The following is a 19,421-nucleotide window of genomic DNA, read 5'->3' on the forward strand; positions in this document are numbered from 1 at the left end:
ATTCGTCAACACCGTCTAATCGTTGGTTTATAGCTTCATCTCTTTCATTAACAATATCCATGGGATCCTCCCTACCTCTAGCAGCTTGTCTTCTCGGTAGCATTGTTAAAGATCAACGCAAGCTCTGATACCAACTGATGCAGCGCGTAGTAGGCAAAAGATAAAAAGTATAGAGATCGCTCCTCTATGATTGATTAAATCAAACGAAATTTTATTCAATAAACTAAGCTCCCTTAACAATGAAAAAAAAGGCCTATTTATAGGCTTGAAACCCTAAAATAGAAGTCTAAAATTACTAAAACCCTAAAATATCTAGAAGCTAGAAACTGCTAAAAACTAGGAAAACAACCAAAATTGAGAAACTGCTAAAAACTAGAAAATCTTCCCTAAAGCAACTAATATTCTGAAACTACTAAAACTAAGAAAATATAGAATTCGAAAAATGCTAAAAACTAGAAAATCTTCCCTAAAGCAACTAATATTCTGAAACTACTAAAATTAAGAAAACATAGAATTCGGAAACTACTAAAAATAGAAAATCTTCCTCTAGGTCATCCAATCTCCGTCTTGTCATGACCCCACTTAGCATAAAAATTTAATGCTATTTTGTCAGCTGCATCATATTTATTTTGGAGTCCACCTTTTTATTTTCTTCTTGAATTCTAAAATAATACTTTGTACATCTATATAAAAAATGACATAGGGTTTGGTGCAATGTCATAACTTTGGTTTATAAATCTCGGTCGTCCAATTTTCTTTTGTAAATCATGACTCTTCATTTTAAAAGATAAAGACATAAAATCAAAATAAACTACCCACTTCCTATAAAATCTCACACTATCTCTCTCCCTATTTCCTCTCTTTCTAAATTTTCACGAGTCTCTTTCTTTTCTCTTTTTTTTTTAAAAAATTTCACATTATTACAATTATCATTTTTGTTTTATCGACTTGAAAATTTCTTAATGACCAAAGCATATGTCGATAATTTAACGTAAAATACTAATAGAAAACTTCGTGCCCTACGGGCACGGGCTATACCCTAGTTGAAATAAAAGCCTTCTTAAATTTTTAATTTATTAGAAAATGATACGCTGATAATATGGGAACGCCCTGAACTTTCATTCTAAAAATAATACTTTGTAGTAGAAATAAAAGCCTTCTTAAATTTTTATTTGTTTAATTGTCTCGTATTTACATAAGAGTGATATAAAGAGACTGGATGAGAGAGAACGAAGAAAGAGTGGGTGCGTGAAAGAGAATGATGGTGTTTGCTGAGGATAAAGAGAAGATGAAGAAGAAAAGTAAAAACTAATATTTAAAGTTTAGCTCTTAAAATAATATAACTTTCGTTTTAATCTCAACCATTAGTTTGGACGACTTAGATTTAAAACAAACCCTTTAAAGTTCTAACAAAAAGTTCTGGATTTTCAAAGTTTTAATAAAAAAGTTTCTGAACTTAATGATCTACGACTTTTAATGTCCCAAACCTTTAAAAGTGTTTGAACGTTTAAAGTTTTTAACATTTATGTGTTAGAACGCTTAAAAGTTCTGAGATCTTTTGAGATCAAAAACAAAAAGATCTAGTAAAAAGGTCTTAACGAATAACAGACCCTAAGACAACTTAAATTTCCGCAACATAATACTTGCACCTAACTTTAATGTCCAGCTATTGTTTCGCCTGTTGGTTGTACATTTACCTTGAAAATCCGTCATATTCGATTCATGGTGGAGGTAGAACCCACCATCTATATATTGACTTGTGATAAATGGTATAATCAAGTAAAACGTATGAATGACTTTCGGCTTTGGATCCGTCATATTCAATTCATAGTCGGCGCCTAATCTTTGTTGATGCTCTAAATACAACCGGGTCTGCTCTGGTACGACTCTATTTTGGATCCTAAAGCAGTAAGAGAGGTCTACGGAGAGTGGGTCAGATACCTTCAATTCCAAAATTTGGAGGTAGAAGCGTACTTATACTTCCCAACCTAAATCCTAATCTAATCTAAGGTTTTGAGTAAAGAAAACTCTAGAATCTAAGTAACTCTGCGAACAAGAGTCCGTCGAAAGGTAACTTTCTATACATAGTATACAAAATCGTAAGAAGATTTATCTAAATACAAAATTTACGCAAAGAAGGAAACTTATCCTTGACCGCCAAAGTGTGGTTCAGTATAAGTCGGTGATTTGTCACTGCATCATCTCAGCCGCTTATCAATAACCGGCTAAACGAGCCTATATAAAGCACAATGTTCGCCTTAAAAGGGCCATTGAAGGAGCCAATCAAGATCTAATACAGCTAACCCATGGTTCATTTGTTGGACATTGTACTACTTTTAAACAATTGCTACTGCCAACCCCATGATTTAGATCCAACAGGAGCCAATGAAGAATCTCAAGGACATATTGAAGATAGGAAAAAAATATTACAAAACTTGGTTCACATATACTTATCTGCTCTAGATTTGGTGGAAGAACAAGAACGAATCTCACTTTCGCAACAAACCCCTAGACCTGGATCGCATCTGGTGGCAGACGAAGCAAGAACTAAATAAAAACCCACAAATATTTCTAAATATTCATCCTTTTGTCTCTTTACAAGAAAACAAATGGTATCCACCGCGTGGAGGAAAATTGAAGATCAATGTAGACGGTGCATATCGAGCGGAGGGAGCAGCAGCAGCAACGGCAGTAGTTCGTGACTCAAATGGTGAGATTTTGACCTCTGTACAGTGAAACGATAGGGTTTTGGCTAATGTTCGACTCTGCTGATGAACTCTATTTAAAAGAATTTGAAATGGAAGGGGACTCTAGGGTTTTTGTGGCTCTGGGAAGCAAACACATAATCCTCACTCATTGCAACCGAAATTCTAATGAAGCCCCTCACTACTTGGTTGTTGAATCTTTAGTACCTTAGAGATGTTGTAGTACGACTCAAATTTCATGACTTCGCTGTCAACTTTCACTAAGAACTATTAAACTCTATTATTATAAGGATCATGTTTTTTTGTTGAAAATCATTTGGTTGTATATGAATCACAAGCTCTAAAAAAACAATAGTCCAACAATTACAAGGTGCAAAAAAAAACACTACTTTATTTTTTTTGTTGAAAGAAGACTACTTAGACTTTCATTCACAAACCAGGTCTAGTAGATATTTCAACAAAAAAAAGGTCAAGTAGATGGTAATAAAACGATTTGCAAACCGATTCAATACTTCCCATTCTCCGCCGAGCTTTGATCCAAATAGCTCAATAGACTCACATTTCCTCCTTCGCTCCTGCCGTTACTCTTCTTCATCATCATTATCAAACACAAACAACTACACACGCTTCAACAACTATCTCTCTATACTCATAGTTCATCTAGTTCTTCATCTTCCTGGTTTGCTTACCCAAACCGATTCATTCGACCAATTTCACCTGGTCTCGTAAGAGCAGTTTCATTCTCACTCGATGTATCTTTTAATACTCAAGATTTGTTTGCCAAAGAACCTCTTGGTGGATTTTCCTCCTAGTGGAGAAACTTAGTTGGGTTTGATTTAGTAAACCAAATTCGAGGCCAAAGAGGTTTTCTATGGGTCGGTAGGGTTAGGGTTAAGGGGAGTCCATAAATACTACCTTAATATAATGTAGAAGTGTGCGAGAAGCACAAACACAATTAGAAACACAAAACAGAAGAGATGAGAGAAAAGAGGTCTGCCGAGAGGAAGTTGTCAGCGGGTTTGTTTTACTCTTTCTTGTGAGGTTTTCTTCGTGTTTGAGATTGATTTCTTTTGGAGTCTGAGTGTCGGGTTTTGTTCTATTGGAAAAAAGAGGACGTAGTTTTTAACTTAATTGCTTATTATAGTTGATTTGGAGTGAACTACTTGTCCTTTGCTTTTTACTTCTCATATTGAAAATGTTTTTCACGTCAAAGTCGTTATCTTATTTACTTTTAGTTCTTTGTATGCTACCACTATTCTTCATATTTTTCTCGTAACTAACACAAAAGGGAAAACGACTTTTCCGTTGGACCGACTCCCGTTTTTCCCAGCACCTCCTTCATCGGATGATCGGAGCTTCTACCTAAAGAAGTAATACTTTATCAGTATGAAGCTTGCCCTTTCTGCAACAAGGTCAAAGGTAATCAATCCTCTTTCTCCTACTAATTTCTCTCAATTTTAACCTAATTCTTTTTTTATTCTTTATTGAACTCTCTGGGTATAATTCGATTTTGTGGATTTGTGTTTGAAACAGCCTTTGTGGATTATTATGACATACCATATAAAGTTGTGGAGGTAAATCCCCTTAGTAAGAAAGAGATTAAGTGGTCTGATTATAAAAAGGTACCAATTTTGACAGTAGATGGCGAAAATTTGGTGAATTCTTCAGGTATTTTCTTTCTCTACTTAAACTTACAATTTTCTAATTGGATTGGTTGAGATTTGATATTTGGGTTGTGTTGTGCTCTTTGAAAAAGCCCTATTTTCATTGTGCAGATATAATTGAGATTTGATATTTGGGTTATGTTGTGCTCTTTGAAAATGTAGGTGGGTTGATATAATCACTTGGTTCATGTGTTGTCACCAAACATATATAGGAACACTTCTGAGGCACTCGAGTCTTTCGACTATATCACAAACAATGGTAAGTCAGTTGAACATTTGGTGTCTTCGAAAACCTAGCTTTGGTGCATCATCAGATGTGTTGTGTCTAAGCACTTCTGCCTTCTTTTATTGTGTTTCTCTAGATCATATATTTTCCAACTTAAAGATGATAGGATGGGAATATTAGAATCTTCAGCTTATAGAACTTGTGACTTATAGAGAAAAAATGAAAACCGAAGGATCTGAGAGGTCGAATCAATTTTTTGTAGTTTGGTGATTACCATTTGGTGGAATTGAAGACATTGTCAAACATGTAAGAAATCCCCATGTGTAGATTCTTAGACATCTTTTAATGGAGAAACTACTAAAATTTGGGGTTTCAGTAAAGACTTTTTCGAAAAGTTGAATGGCAGGGAGACTGGTTAAGTAATCCACTAGCTCGTGGAAATCTTAGATGGTTTATATTTCACTTAGAGTTAAAAAAAAAAAGTTTTGTTCGGAAAAGCCCTAAACCTAGTCTAAAGCTATTATGAATTGGAGAATTTCAGTTTATTTCGAGTCTTTGATGTCAGACCTTTGAAGGTCTTCCCTGATTTCCTTTCTTTCACCAAGTTCGACTACTTTAAGGAAATCTTTTTTGAGGGGTTTCTTAATGACTGAGACTTCCGCCATACATTGACTTACTAAGGTGGTCGACCGGATCCTAAACAACATAACAAATTAATGAATTAGATTAATATTCGCTTTTAATACTCTAATGCACTTCGAGGGAACTTTAAGCATGAGAGTTTCCAATTAGACGTTGAATCTATAAGACTATCCAAACCTTATCGGACTTTCATTTCCCATGGTCCTCTGCTGCATTGCTTTCGCATCTTACTTTTTAGAAACTTGGTAGTTCCTTTGTTCTCTTTTCAGTTCAGACATCTCAGTTTAAATTCTCCGTCATTTTTAATAATTTCATTTCTCATGTATGGCTTATTTTTCCTTCCTACTAGGCAATTTTAGCTATATGGAGTAAGTAGCAGTGAAGTATGCTGGCGCTGCAGCGATGTATTTTGTGTTCAAGAATTTGAAGAAGAAAGATAACATCACTGACGAGCGAGCAGCATTTTATGAAGCCGGAGAAACATGGGTAGATGCCGTAGATGAACGAGAGTTTCTTGGTATAGATTATTAACTCATTCTTCTTTCTTTAATCTTCCATTGTTTTAAAAACAACTTATCTTTTTCCATGCTATGATTGTAACAGTTATAATGACTATTTTTCTGTTACATTACGTTTTGCCATGAAACAACTGTTGATACTAAAAAAACGCTCTGTGTTATGTTGTTTACAGGCGGCTCAAACCCTAACTTGGCAGACATTGTGGAGCACACACCGATCGGTGAGTGGTACTCTAGAATGGGGCAAGTTGTCGGAGATTCTTCCCGAATTAAATCTTAAACTAGACACATATTTTTCTCAAATTTTGAATCCATAATAGAATGAAACAGAACAAATCACACTTAGACATTCCTACTTTTGTTTTAGAAAATTTTGCGATTCATAGTTATACGTAATTATCAACTCATCAAATTAAGACATCAAGATCATACATTATCATTGAACATAAAATAAAACGAATCAGTCCACCACTCTTTGGTGTAACGGTTGGACACCCCTCTTAAGCCCATGAGGTTATGGGATCGAGTCTCGGTGGAAGCAGTTTGCCATCAAGATTTGTCCCATGTAATTTAGGCAATATATAAAATAAATATTGTATTAAATTTGTCGGGCTTTAGGCCTCTTTCATATTGTCGGGCTTAATTTAAGTCTCCGTCATTAGGGTTTAAATTAGGCGGTTATCGTGCTCATCACATCTTCTTGATGTATCAATGCCTTGTAACTACTAACGTAGATCGTAGTCGATTTCTCAAAAAAAAATAAAACGAATCAAAAACATAATTCTTCATTTCTTTTGATAATATATAGCTTGCTTGTTCTAATGAAGTTTTTCCTGTTTATATTTTAGATATCTGCATTATTTTCTTTGGTAGTGTTTGTTTTTGGATAAATCAGATTAAAGAGTCGAGGTCTGCATTGAATCAAGTCAGATTTCAAAATATTTGTTTTTGTCTGACTTGTGATGTCTGAATGTTTTATTTTTGCTGATTTGAATCCATTCAATTTAGACTATTCAGATTTCAGAGATCAAAACCAACAAATAAACACCACCTTATGAACAAAAAAGAACATTCACTTACTAGATGGTAAAGAAAAAACTAAACATAACCAGAATAACATTTTACAATCTAGATTGAACAAAGCACTACCCATGCAGAAATATCATTTTTTGTTGTTCACACCATTACATGATAGAACAAGAATTAGGATTGTCATCACTAAATGCAGTTGAGTACTTGACTTCAGTGGAACTAGCTCGTGCTAGAGTTACCGTTTTAGGATCGTCTAGGGCGTTTCTCACATACCCAGGAGGTGCTTTCTTGTCGTAAACACCCGGTGCATATGGGTGATCAACGACATCGTAAGGGATGTATGGCCATAGCTCTGCTTTTTTCCCTGTTCGACTACATACCCTCTTTACTACCTTCTCTGGTATTACATAACCTATCACTGTTAGCTTGTTCTGCTTTGGATCAACTTCTACTTGTGTCACTCCTGCATAAAACAACTTATCAGAATCCATGGATCTAATATGTTATTTTAAAAGGAGGCAATGTTTTCTTTTTTTTCTCGATATGAATCTGACTCGTCTGAATCTGAACTCAAATGGACCCAAAATCAATTAAATTAGCAACACAAATCAGACCAGACAACGGAAAAAAATTCTAAAATCTGACTCGAGTCGGATTTCATTCTTAAAAGGGAACAAAACACTAGCAAAGAAGAAAGGAAATATAGGAATACCTTTCATTCCTTTTACTGCCTTTTTGAGCTTCCTAACACATCCTTCACAGTCTATCTTTACTTTTATCTCCACTGTCTGAATTGTATTATTGTTAGTAACAATTTTAGTACTATTGGAACTAAAAAACTATATATTATATATAGGGAGAGAGAGTACCTGCAATTCTTTGGGTTTTTTGGTCTTCTTTGTCTTAGGAGATAAATTGAAATGATCAGAGAAGTAATCAAGAATACCCATGGACTACAGTAGAATAAACCTAGAATTGGAGAATGGTGAGAAGTGTGGAAATCAAAGTTTAATAAAGTGTATGAAGAGATAGAGTTTTTCTGTGAAGAAAAACTTTGCAGAAGAGGGAAGACAAGGTTTTTTTATGCAGGTGGAGAAGCCAATACAAGACAAATTGGTCTGATTTGGATTCTGACATTTTTAAGTGGATAAGGAAGTAATTTACTGGAATTTAGAAACTACTAGAGAGAGAAAAGACTAGATGAGCTATGGAAAAGCAAGAACCAGAGAAACTACATGAAGTGAACCCACCACCACAAAGACTTTTAGGTTTTGTTTCTTGTCCTTATTTAAGCTCAAATGTTTTTTTCAAAACAGTACACCACTTTTACACTGCTGCACCAATTCATTTTTTGTTAATCTTTACAACTAAACACATCACATCCCAACCTAAGAGTTCCAATTCTACTTGGTTACTAGTGGCTTCATTCAGATTTAACAGCCTAACGTCGTTGTTGACGATCTATCTGTTCTAAATTTTGTTGTAGCTAGATTCTCCGGAACCGCAAAAGTCTTTAGAATGAGATTCTATATGAGAATAGTTTCTTCCTTGAGGATAAATATTTTTTCTTTAGCAAAATTTATCGCAAAAAATAAAATTAGCACGACTGCATGAGGTAGCTTCTCATGAAACGGACATCCGAGCTAAATATGTTTAAAGATATCGCCTAGTTTGGAGGTATTGCCCCTCAAATATAACCTTAACTATTTTATGTAATGTTAAAATCGATGATTACCTGCCTGTGAACGATACTAATGTGGAGGGAAGATTAGGTTTGATGAAATCTTTGGCTATCTTTAGAGTAATCGAATAAACCTCTATCTCAACACTAACTAAATACATCCTTATAGTAGTTTTTTTTTTTTTTTTGTTGAAAATCCTTATAGTAGTTATGATCAGGCAAAAATTGCATTTCATTTTCATATACACACAATAAAGAAAACCCAACAAATAACTAGGTTTCAGTACAACAAACCAAACTAAACCAAAATAACATTTCCGCATTCCTCTCTAGGGTTTCCTTCTGCTAAAATACAAAAGATAACACCCAAATGAACATCACCCAAGATTGTTTTATATGCTAATTAGTCGATATTGACTTTTTTTCATATATCACTGATATGAATGATGTATCTGTGACATATTGTGATATGAACTATAATAGATTACATAATAGAACACGCATTAGGATTTTCGTCGCTAAAGGCATTTGAGTACTTAACTTCAGTTGAACTAGCTCTGCCTAGATTAGCAGTTCTTGGATTGTCAAAAACATTTCTAACATACCCAGGTGGTGCTTTTCTGTCGTAAACACCTTGTGCATATGGATGAGCTACTTCGTCGTACGGGACATACGGCCAGAGCTCCGCTCTTTTTCCAGTGCGTCGGGCCACCCTTCTTACTACCTTCTTTGGGTCGACATAACCAACAACTGTTAGCTTATTATGCTTTGGATCAACGTCTACTGACGAAACTCCTGCATCGAAAAAAAAGACAAATATTTTCATCACTCCATGGTTCTAGAACAAGAACAAGAAAGATTCGCGAAGTGGGCAAGTCATGGTTAGATTTCAACTTGATTCGAAGAATGGGTTCTTTTAGGTTCGATTTATTTTAGGAACAATGTTAGTAACCAAAGTTGCCCTTTTTCCAGAACGGTGCACCGAGGAGAGGGCCCAGAGCCCCAGACCCAGAGAACAAGACTAAAACTAAACAGACATCCTACAGCCTAACATATCCCTTCGCCTTCTTGTCTGAAAATGATCAAATTCTGAAATTTTGAAGGTCGGAATCTGAAGACTGCTCAATTCAAAGATCAAAACCCTGTATCCAACAAGCCCAAAAATATAACCGATCGAACTTCATTTGTCATCTGTGCCTACACTCTCTACCACAACTCCACCAACTACGACCGCCACAACCACACCTCCACCAGCTACTGCCACCATGACCACACCACTCCAACCGTTACCCATGTTAAGCTTGTGGTCATCCAACTCAAAATCAATTGGCAATGAGTCGATTAGACCTAGACATTATTTGTACTTTTTATTGCTATATCGCTTTTCTCTCGTGTGAGACTATTCTCACCACCAAGACTAACCCATCTTGAACCATAAAAAAAAGGGTCATTTGAAAAGTTTGTTAACTCTCCTGGCCATCATTTTGTTAAAAGGTCCATCAATTTTTCAGACTTGGGTTCCCTATGGTTTGCGCGAATACGGTTAACGCAAATTTGTACGTAATTCGAACTATGCATAGGGAGGTTAATTTAGCCTAAAAACATCTAGGCATGTCTTATTAACCAAGACAAAATTGTGTCCTAGGTATATGATAGTATATGTGTAGATAATACCTTTCATCCCTGATACTGCTTTCTTTATTTTCCTTACACATCCTTCACAGTCAATCTTCACCTTTATCTCCACTGTCTGCTTGTTAACATAAAACAACCACCATTAGAACAACAGAGATATACATGAACAAACAGAGACAGAGAGAGACAGAGAAAGAAAGGGTACCTGCAACTCGTCGGATCTCTTGAAACTTTTGGATCCAAGAGAGAAATCAAAACGATCAGACAAGCAATCAAGAAAACCCATCTTCTCTAGTAGAAGAAGAATAACTCAGAATACAAAAAGTCTAAAGGCCAAGCTTTAAGTGAAAGAGTGTTAAACTGGATGAAAATATACAAATTTCTTTCAAGGATCAAAGTGAAGGTCTCTCTCCCTCTCACTTATTGAAGTGAAAGAAATGCTTTCAATAAAGTGAAACTAAAACTAGAGTGGGTAGACTAGGGATATTTATGAGCTTACTGGAAATAGGATTGGGGAAGGGGTCTTTTGTAGTTGGATAACCCATGCCCTTGGTTTTGAGATGAACCATCACAAATTTAACAAATGAACCTCTACAACTAATACCCAAACGTGTTTTTTGTTTGAGAAATCAACTGCGATCTACGTCAGTAGTTACAAGGCATCGATACATCATGAAGATGTGATAAGTCATGATGGCAAACTGCTTCCATCAAGACTCGATACCCAACCTCGTGATCTCAAGAGCGGGTGTCCAACCACTGCACCAAATGGTGATGAACATACCCAAGAATGTTACTGTCTCGAAAACTGTCTATCTTTCGACTTTTTATATTTTCTAACTTATCTACTCTATGTATGAAGTTGCACGACTAGAACAGTAACCTCTATAACTTGAACGATATACGTTGAAATTTGTGAGGACTTGAAATATAGATCTAGGATCTGTTCAGACTATCTAAAAATATGGAAATCAGATATTTACCTTTCATTAGAGTACAAAAGTACATCATATAACATAGAGTTTGAAAAGATTCCAATTCAATAATATCTCTTATTAATTTGATCTTTATCTATCATGGGTGAGTCAAATATTTTTGTTTTCACACCATAGGCTATAGATATTTTTTGCTCCAAGATTAAGACGTGCAAAACATTTTGAAATTAGGTGGAGAGTCTAAAAGAAGTCAATAAATAAATTATTAGAAACTGAGATATTTAATTAAGTTCAACAAAAAAAAAAAACTGAGATATTTTTATCTTCCTCCAAGAAGACAAATGAGGGAAGGAGAAAGCAGAACAGTTTGGCCCACCACTACTACAATGACTTAAAGCATAGAATATTTATAAATTGACATATATCTGACCGACTTCCTTACTTGCCCTCGAAGGTCCATGAGTTGTGTCTATCAATTTCTTAAGACCATGTTACAAACTTCTCCAAATTTTCGAACACTTTCTCTGTCTCAAGCTAACATAGATATAAGGGAATGGAGGGTTTTTGAGGAGAGAGAGACTCTGAGATGACGTCAGCCACTTCGAAGTCACCCCTCTCCTTTCTCCCCCACTGAAAACCCTAATGCATGCTTAGGTATCGGTGAAATTACTTGAAGAAGTAATCAATACAGGCAACTAGGTTAAGGGTATCTCAAATCTCTTAATAAATCTCAACTCCCAAGAAGATTAACCAGCAAGTAAAGGAAGATCAAAGAACTTCTTGCCTCGGGAAGGAGAAGCGAAAGGATATCCAGGCATATCTAGGTAAGATCCTATACCCTCCATCTTAATTACAACTGGCTTGATTATTCTGGAATTACTACCATGTGTTATTAATAGGGTTTCAACCGAGTAAACTTCTCGTCTTCCCCTCGCGTGCGCCGACTCTAGGGTCTGTCAAGGCCATTAACCAGTTCAGTGGTTCTCATCTCTCTTAACAAGTGTCGAAGATCTCTAGAAGATCTTCCACTTCTCTAGACGAGTGTAATCATCCGAGACTACACGTGGTTGTCGGAGATGAAGGAGATGTTTACGAGGAGAAGAAAGAAGAGTCCCAATATATTCTTTAAAGTCCATTCCTGTCTTCTTCTAAGCTGCATGTTCTTTCTAGATCGAAGAAACTTATTCTTCAAATTTGTCTTCTTCTTTCCATCTAGTCCTCTTATGTCGACCCACTCCTCTGATCGAAACCTAGAAGACTTAACTAGGAAAATGGCCGTGCAACTTAGTCTCTCTGAAGGAGGTAACCTCACCATAAGCTACCCAAAACCTTCTGAAAATAAGGAACTCATGGAAATTTCTTCTGGTTTCCTAGCTCGTTTATGTTGCAGGTATGATTATGGTATCGGCTTTATTAGAAAACATCTCTCAGGCCAATCTAGATTCTTTAGAGAATGTAGAATTACCCCCTCGGCTACTGGCCCTAACCATTTCCTCATCAAACCACGCAACCTTACTGTTTTGAACGAGATTCATCAAGGTAGGCCCTGGATTATTCGAGGTTTCTTAGTGGTGATGCAAGAAGTGGAACTACCTCTTAAAGAGGTTATTCCTGCACTCATGCTAGAGCCCATGTGGTGCAGTTTCTCGGGCTTACCTTCCTCGATCCAAAACAGACAAGATTTAGAGCTTATTTTCTCTTGCATGGGGTACATCATACAAATTCAACCTAGGAACTTCAGCTCAGGGTCTAACTCCACTATTAGAATCCAGTTCATGTACGATGTGAGGACACCTCTCTTGGCCACCCTCAACTCCATCTTCACAGACAGAGGTAAACCAGTTAACTTTAGTTACTATAAGTTCCCTAAAGCCATTTGTCATAAGTGCAGAATAGTTGAACATCCGATCACTCCCTGTATGTTACCCCAACCCCATGCTTTTGGTAATAACCTAAAGACTAAGCTCCCTGTTCCCCTCTCCACTGATTCTTGGGCACTCTCTGTGGTCACGTCTACTATGGCCAATGAAATGTTAAACCCTCCTATTCCTCCTCATGAAATTTTTCAAAGTAGAGGTAAGAGGAAAGATTTAGACATGATTATGGAAGTGAAAATAGAAGAGGATGTCAGGAGAAAGTCAAATCTTAGGAAAGCATTTGAGTTGGAGAAGATGAAGGATGTTTATCTTATGGAGAATCAGGTAGGGTGGTATTCTGGTCAGTCGTCTTCGTCTTCCTTGCACTCATCTTCCATTCCTCCTAGCTGGTTCTCTCCTCCAATGGAGTCTATTGACAGCACTGAAGAACGACGCAGGCACCTCTTTGCTGATACTCTAATGGAATCTCCTGGCTCAGCCAAGGAGACTAAAGAAGAAGGGGATCAGGATTAGTTTACTCGGTTGAAGATCAATTTCTTGGTGTTATATTCTGTTGTTTAATTAAGTGTTTTGTTAGTTTATTTTGGTTGTTAATCTGGTTTGTTGACTTTAAGTGCATCTAATATAAGATAGATGCTTTTGTTTTCTGTAAGTATTTGATTGATAGCTCTCGGTTATAATCGTATTTGTTTTTAGTCTCTTTAATTAGATAGTTGCATATTTGATGCACCCGAAAAGGTTGCACACCCAAGCGGAGGTATCAAATAGTAATCCGGCAAAGCCGGGATCGATCCAAGGATAGGAAGGTAGCTTGGATACCGAAGGGTCTTATCCCTCGGTCTAGATATTAAAAGCTAATTTAGACAAAAACAGAAAAGAAACAAGATAACATGGGGGGGGGGTTTTGATGATTGATTGAGAAACAAAAGAATAAAGCAAATAAACTAACTAATAATCAAAAGTAAACGGGTGAGAGAGATTCGAGAGAAGAGTCGGAGGAACAAGAGTCGGGAGACGGTAAGAGTTGATTCGGACAAAAGTTAATTGAGACGGATACTTCGATCCACAAGATCGACTATGATAAATACTATGTATCTATTCGCATGAAAATATAACTAACGTCACCCACATTGACAATCCTAAGCATCATGTGTCTAACTAAGCATAACCGATCAAACGTCACTAAGCATCGACTATCAAACTTACACACATTATCTAATGAATTAAAATGAACAAGTATGACACTAATAAGTATAATACGTCAAACTAAGTATAACCGATCAAACGTCACTAAGTATCGATTATCAAACTAAGTACGCATTATCAAACTTTGTGTCAATGGACGATTACGGTCGAGGCTTCTAGTTTATACAACTAGACGAAGTCAATTAAACTCACATGTAAACAAATAATAAGTCAATCATCACATTCAAATCATACTTCAAGAGTATCCGAATACGAGAGTTCATGTATCGAAATCCGGGAATCTATAATGATAAACCTACAACTACGTATTGTCCGATGTAATGTGTGAAATACAATCAATGTTCGACTCCTAAAGTGATGTCTATAAGTACTACGTATATCCGGAGATCATACTTAGTCAAACAAACGTCCTAAATCTGTTAATGCCGAGTCGTCGAAAGTGTCGTTTAGTCGCCTAACTATGTGAAGTGCATGACAAGACACATGAAATTATGACTTAGACTACTATCGATATCGAATACTTCGTTTCATCTATTAACTATGCGAAGTGCTTGAGAAGACACATGAAAATACGATCGAAACGATAATCGAATCAAATGAACATCAACTCATAATCAAAACATCAAATCATATTAAACATAATCACGAATTTATCACATTTCATCTCATATAATCGACACACTTGATTTAGCTAACATGGTTAGTGAGTGATAAATGAAAAGAAGATGATGAGAAATCCCCCTTTTTCGATGTGGTTCGAGGCTAGGTTCGTCGAGAAAAATGAGTCTCTAAGTGTAGTCGATCTCCCCGTAGTAATTTCCTGGATTTCCCTTTAATAGTGAACTTTGGGTGTCCCCGAGTAAAAATCAGATTTCCCCATAGCACTCATCATCATCTTCTCCATCTCAAGAACATCCACCATTAAAGCTTCATCAAGCTTTCTCTCTCTAGAGATTTTTCACCCAAAATCAAATCAAACCATATGGGAAGCTAGCCAAGATGATGGGGAGTAAAAACCCTAAGTTTTCCGGCCAAGAAGATGGCCGGAAAACTTAGAATAATCCGGCCAAAGAAAGGGAAGAAGTCCGGTAAAAAACCATGGTATCCGGCCAAATCCGGGTCCCTAGCTCTGCAGCCGCGTCCTCCATGCCGAGCACGTCCCTGCGGTCGCGTCCTCCATGCTCCGAGCAAGCTTCCCGTGAAGCGAACAGCAGCTCCGAGCATATGAGGAGCTTCTGTCCCGTGCTTTAATGGTGCTGCTCGGCTGCAGCTGCTCGGGCTGCAGCTGCTGTTCCCGTGAGATGTGCACGTCCGTGACAGCATCCCGAGCTCGGAGCAGCTGCAGATCCCGTGCTCCAGCAGCTCCTCCCGTGCCATCTTGTGTCCGGCCAAAGCTTTGGCCGGCCTAGCTTGGCCGGCCAAGCTTTGGCCGGTCTCCTTCCTTCTCTCTTGTTCTCCTCCCAAACCCTCTAAAACCCTAGTTGATTCTCTAAGTTTTTGATGATGAACACTCAAACCCTAGCCACCCTTTTTCTCCTCTCTCTTGGTTGTTTAATGACGAAGGAGATGAATAGTGTCTTGACCCTCTCTTTTTACTCAAACCCTAGACTTAGTCAAGACTTGACTTTGACTCAAACTTGAGTCCATAAAGAGGGTGCCTCCAAAATCTCTTCCTTCTTTCATCTTCTTTGGGCTTGGGTTTTGTTCCTTCATATCTAGGCTCTTGGGTTTTAGACTTGGGCTTTAATCTTCACTTGGAAATCAAGGGGGGTGCCTTCATAGAATCTTTGTTTTAAGACCGAACCTCAACTTCTTTCTTCCACAACTTCCCCATCCGAACTCGGAATTGACTTCCGTTTTCATCGTTAGACTCGTCTTTGACTCCTCTTGTCATATGATTTGCTTGAAATCTTTTTCTCTCGTTTTCGGCACATGAAATGATAGTGACAATTCGTTCCCTTTATTCCGGTTTACACGCTTAACTCCAAAATAAGTACCTAACATGAAAAACACATAAAATATTATTGATAACACTCGAAAATGACTAATTGGTCTAAGTTAGGCTCTCCAAATGTGACATTTTCGTGTCACATCAATATTCTCTCTTGCTTTCCTTTCAATTTGGTTTCTAATTAGCTGTATCTTTCCCTATGTCTTTAGAGATTTTCTCATCTTTAGTGCTGATATTAACCTAGTTTATTGAGTTTTGGTGGTAGTAATCTTCCTCTCTAGGAAAAATTACTTCTGTTAGTCTTCATAGTCTCATTAGGCCATTGGCCATCTTTCTCCTTTAGGGGAAGGATTTGGAGACCGCATTTAATTAACGCCTTTTAGACCCTCAGGCCTAATGCAGAGCCCTCCTAATCAGAGCCCAAGAATTCTAAGTTGGAATGTAAGAGGGATTGCCCAATTCCTCACTAGAAAGCACCTTTTGGCCTTAATAAACAGATATGACCCGGATATTATTTTCCTTGCGGAAACTAAGAATAGATCCAACGTAATTAATAAGAATATAAAAATAAAAAATACAAAAATACTATAGCAGTCATTTTGTAGATCCTATAAACAAAGCGGGAGGTCTGGTTATGTATTGGAAACACCATATAAATACTACCATTTTATACTCTGATAATAATATGATTCACGCTAATATAGTCAACTCGAATAATAGTTTCAACACTTTCATTACGGGGTTTTATGGCTGCCCTTATCACAAGAATAAGCTGAAACCTTGGAAAACTCTCTCTTCTCTTAATGTGGATAAGAGTATGCCCTGGACGATCATAGGAGACTTTAATAGTGTGTTAGATAAAGAGGAGAAAATTGGCGGGTCCTCAGCCACTAATTCTCATCTAGCTAGGATCCTTTCTCTTATTAGCCAGCTGGAACTCACTGACTTGGGATTCCAAGGCAGTCCGTACACTTGGAGCAACAAGCAATTTGGGGAGAATCTAATCCAAGAAAGACTAGATAGAGCTCTATCTAACTTTCAGTGGCTCCAGACTTACCAATTATCTAGTATTACTCATTTTGACTCGGTGGGTTCGGACCACCTCCCTATCCTTCTAGCTGACAATAATATTATTCATAGGAAGACTAAACCCTTTAAATTCATCCGGACGTGGATGAATCACCCAGAATGTCATGATTTTATTGCGGAGAAATGGAGGGTTAATCTGGACATTCAAGGAAAACTTAAGAAATTAAGTAAACACTTAACGGTCTGGAACAAAAAAGTTTTTGGTAATATTGATAGTAATATTAAGAGTCTAACTGATAGAATTAACAGTTGTGGTAATAGAGAGGAGCTCACTAGGTTGAATGAACAGTTGGAACAATTGTACCTAAACCAAGAAAATATTTGGAAGGAAAAATCCAGAAACAACTTTATTACGGTAGGGGATAAGAATACCAAATTTTTTCACTCTCAAGCCGTTCAGCGGAATCGCCAAAATAATATTAGGGCGATTAAAGATAGTAATGGAGATTGGCAGGAGAACATAGAACACATCCAAGATATCTTTACCTCTCATCTTTTAGAAATTAATACTTCTGAACACACTTTGACCGCTTCAGACATTCTTAACCTCTTTCAACCGGCTATTTCCACTCAGCAAAACAATAATCTAACCGCCATCCCAGATGAATATGAAATCAACCATGCTATTAAGAGTCTTAAGAGAGAAGCGGCGCCTGGGCCTGATGGTTATCCTCCTTTCTTCTTTCAAACTAACTGGGATACGGTCAGCCCGGATATCCTCCAGCTGGTTCAAAATTTTTTCCTCACAGCTTCGCTTCCTGAAGGAGCCAACCACACTCACATTTGTCTTATTCCTAAAACGAACACCCCGCAGACCCTGACAGATTATAGGCCCATTAGTCTTCTGAACACGACCTATAAGATCATCACAAAAATTCTAGCGGATAGGTTCAAAGACACCCTAAATGGTATTATCACCCCAGTCCAAGCGGCCTATCTTCCAGGTAGACAAATTTCGGATAACATAGTCATCGGACAGGAAATTATTCACTCTATGAAAATATATGAAAGGTGCGACAGGTTACTTTGGATTGAAACTAGACATGTCCAAAGCTTTTGATAGAATCGAGTGGAATTTTTTAACTGACATTATGCTGAAGCTAGGTTATTCGGAGCACTGGATTAGGATGATTAACTCATGCCTCTCCACCTCCTCTATGGCAGTTCTGGTCAATGGTCATCCCGGGCGCACCTTTTATCCGACCAGAGGCATTAGATAAGGAGACCCCCTATCCCCTTTCCTGTTTATCTTGGCTATGGAAGGGCTGAGCAGATTATTAGCAGACTACCAAGACCAAGACTCTTTTAAAGGGTTCCCTACTAACAGTACAGACCTTACCATTTCTCATCTTCTGTTTGCTGACGATTGCATTATCTTTGGCCGCAACTCCTTGGATAACATTCACATCCTAAAGAGCATCCTTAAAATTTTCTGCGATTCTTCAGGCCAGATGATCAATTATAAGAAGTCTAACATTTTCTATTCGAAAAACTCCCATCCGAAGTTTAAACGTATGATTATGCGCGCATTCAAAGTTAAGAATGCATCTACTTCGGATAAATATTTAGGGGCGCACCTATTTATTGGAAAAAGCAAGAAAACTGCTTTTCAGGATATCCTTCAGCAGGTAAAGAATAAACTCGAGAAATGGAATTTTTCATTCCTTTCTCAAGCTGGGCGCACTATTGTTATTTCGACAATAGCTGTCGTCGTACCCCGATACCAAATGCAATGCTTTGCCATTCCTAAAGGCATCTGCAAAAGCATTACGACTCTCCAAAAGTCGTTCTGGTGGGGTAAGTCCAGAGGTATCTGTACGAAATCGTGGTCATCCATTTGCCTTCCTAAAGCCTTGGGAGGGTTAGGGATTCATCACACTGAGCTAGATAACGCAGCTATGCTCAGTAAATTAGCCTGGAGGCTTAAGGCGGAACCCAAAGCTATGTGGGTTCAATTCCTTAAAGCAAAGTATTTCCCTCATACAGAATCCCCAGGACCGGTTAAATCCCATCACTCTTGGCTATGGAAGACTATCAGTAAACAGCTTTATCAGATTGAAGATTTAACTACATGGGAAGTCCACAATGGATTTCAGATAAATATATGGTCTGATCATTGGATCCCGGATACTCTACCTTCTCAGCTATCTCACAGAGATAGTCATATCACGAAAGTGGCACAGTTAATTAATAATAATAGATGGGATGAAGAATCTCTTAATAATATTTTTGACCCCCAAACACATAACCTTATTAAATC

General features: G+C 37.4%; 2 protein-coding genes and 1 pseudogene across 3 annotated transcripts; 1 reads left to right on the forward strand and 2 right to left on the reverse strand.

Annotated features, from left to right (window-relative positions):
* The first annotated feature begins 889 nt into the window (after window positions 1-889).
* On the forward strand, window positions 890-6,520 carry LOC147538687 (uncharacterized; annotated as a pseudogene). The gene is made up of 7 exons (XR_015225401.1): window positions 890-2,698; window positions 3,301-3,497; window positions 4,056-4,124; window positions 4,239-4,418; window positions 4,542-4,628; window positions 5,587-5,754; window positions 5,929-6,520. The product of XR_015225401.1 is annotated as an uncharacterized LOC147538687 (transcript).
* A 290-nt stretch (window positions 6,521-6,810) lies between these two features.
* LOC147538688 (heavy metal-associated isoprenylated plant protein 27-like) lies at window positions 6,811-8,228 on the reverse strand. Its single transcript, XM_086641119.1, has 3 exons — window positions 7,657-8,228; window positions 7,500-7,575; window positions 6,811-7,250 (listed from the first exon to the last, which is right to left on the reverse strand). The coding sequence occupies exons 1-3, from the start codon at window positions 7,735-7,737 to the stop codon at window positions 6,940-6,942; spliced, it is 468 nt and encodes a 155-aa protein (XP_086497245.1). The 5' UTR covers window positions 7,738-8,228; the 3' UTR covers window positions 6,811-6,939.
* Window positions 8,229-8,685: 457 nt separating this feature from the next.
* Window positions 8,686-11,098, reverse strand: LOC147538689 (heavy metal-associated isoprenylated plant protein 26-like). Its single transcript, XM_086641118.1, has 3 exons — window positions 10,309-11,098; window positions 10,143-10,218; window positions 8,686-9,263 (listed from the first exon to the last, which is right to left on the reverse strand). The coding sequence occupies exons 1-3, from the start codon at window positions 10,387-10,389 to the stop codon at window positions 8,953-8,955; spliced, it is 468 nt and encodes a 155-aa protein (XP_086497244.1). The 5' UTR covers window positions 10,390-11,098; the 3' UTR covers window positions 8,686-8,952.
* Window positions 11,099-19,421: the final 8,323 nt, after the last annotated feature.

Source organism: Eschscholzia californica, unplaced genomic scaffold (assembly GCF_041429995.1).
Source record: "Eschscholzia californica isolate CP2 unplaced genomic scaffold, dmEscCali1.0.p SCAF_5, whole genome shotgun sequence".
Taxonomy (NCBI): domain Eukaryota; kingdom Viridiplantae; phylum Streptophyta; class Magnoliopsida; order Ranunculales; family Papaveraceae; genus Eschscholzia; species Eschscholzia californica.

Bases quoted from the DNA above. Each gene is read 5' to 3' on its own strand.
- LOC147538689 (XM_086641118.1), bottom strand. From the start codon at position 10,389: ATGGGTTTTCTTGATTGCTTGTCTGATCGTTTTGATTTCTCTCTTGGA. The intron at 10,219-10,308 runs GTACCCTTTCTT...GTTAACAAGCAG, and splicing joins AGAGATCCGACGAGTTGCAG to ACAGTGGAGATAAAGGTGAA. The intron at 9,264-10,142 runs GTATTATCTACA...TTTTCGATGCAG, and splicing joins AGCAGTATCAGGGATGAAAG to GAGTTTCGTCAGTAGACGTT.
- LOC147538688 (XM_086641119.1), bottom strand. From the start codon at position 7,737: ATGGGTATTCTTGATTACTTCTCTGATCATTTCAATTTATCTCCTAAG. The intron at 7,576-7,656 runs GTACTCTCTCTC...AATACAATTCAG, and splicing joins AAAAACCCAAAGAATTGCAG to ACAGTGGAGATAAAAGTAAA. The intron at 7,251-7,499 runs GTATTCCTATAT...TGTTTTATGCAG, and splicing joins GGCAGTAAAAGGAATGAAAG to GAGTGACACAAGTAGAAGTT.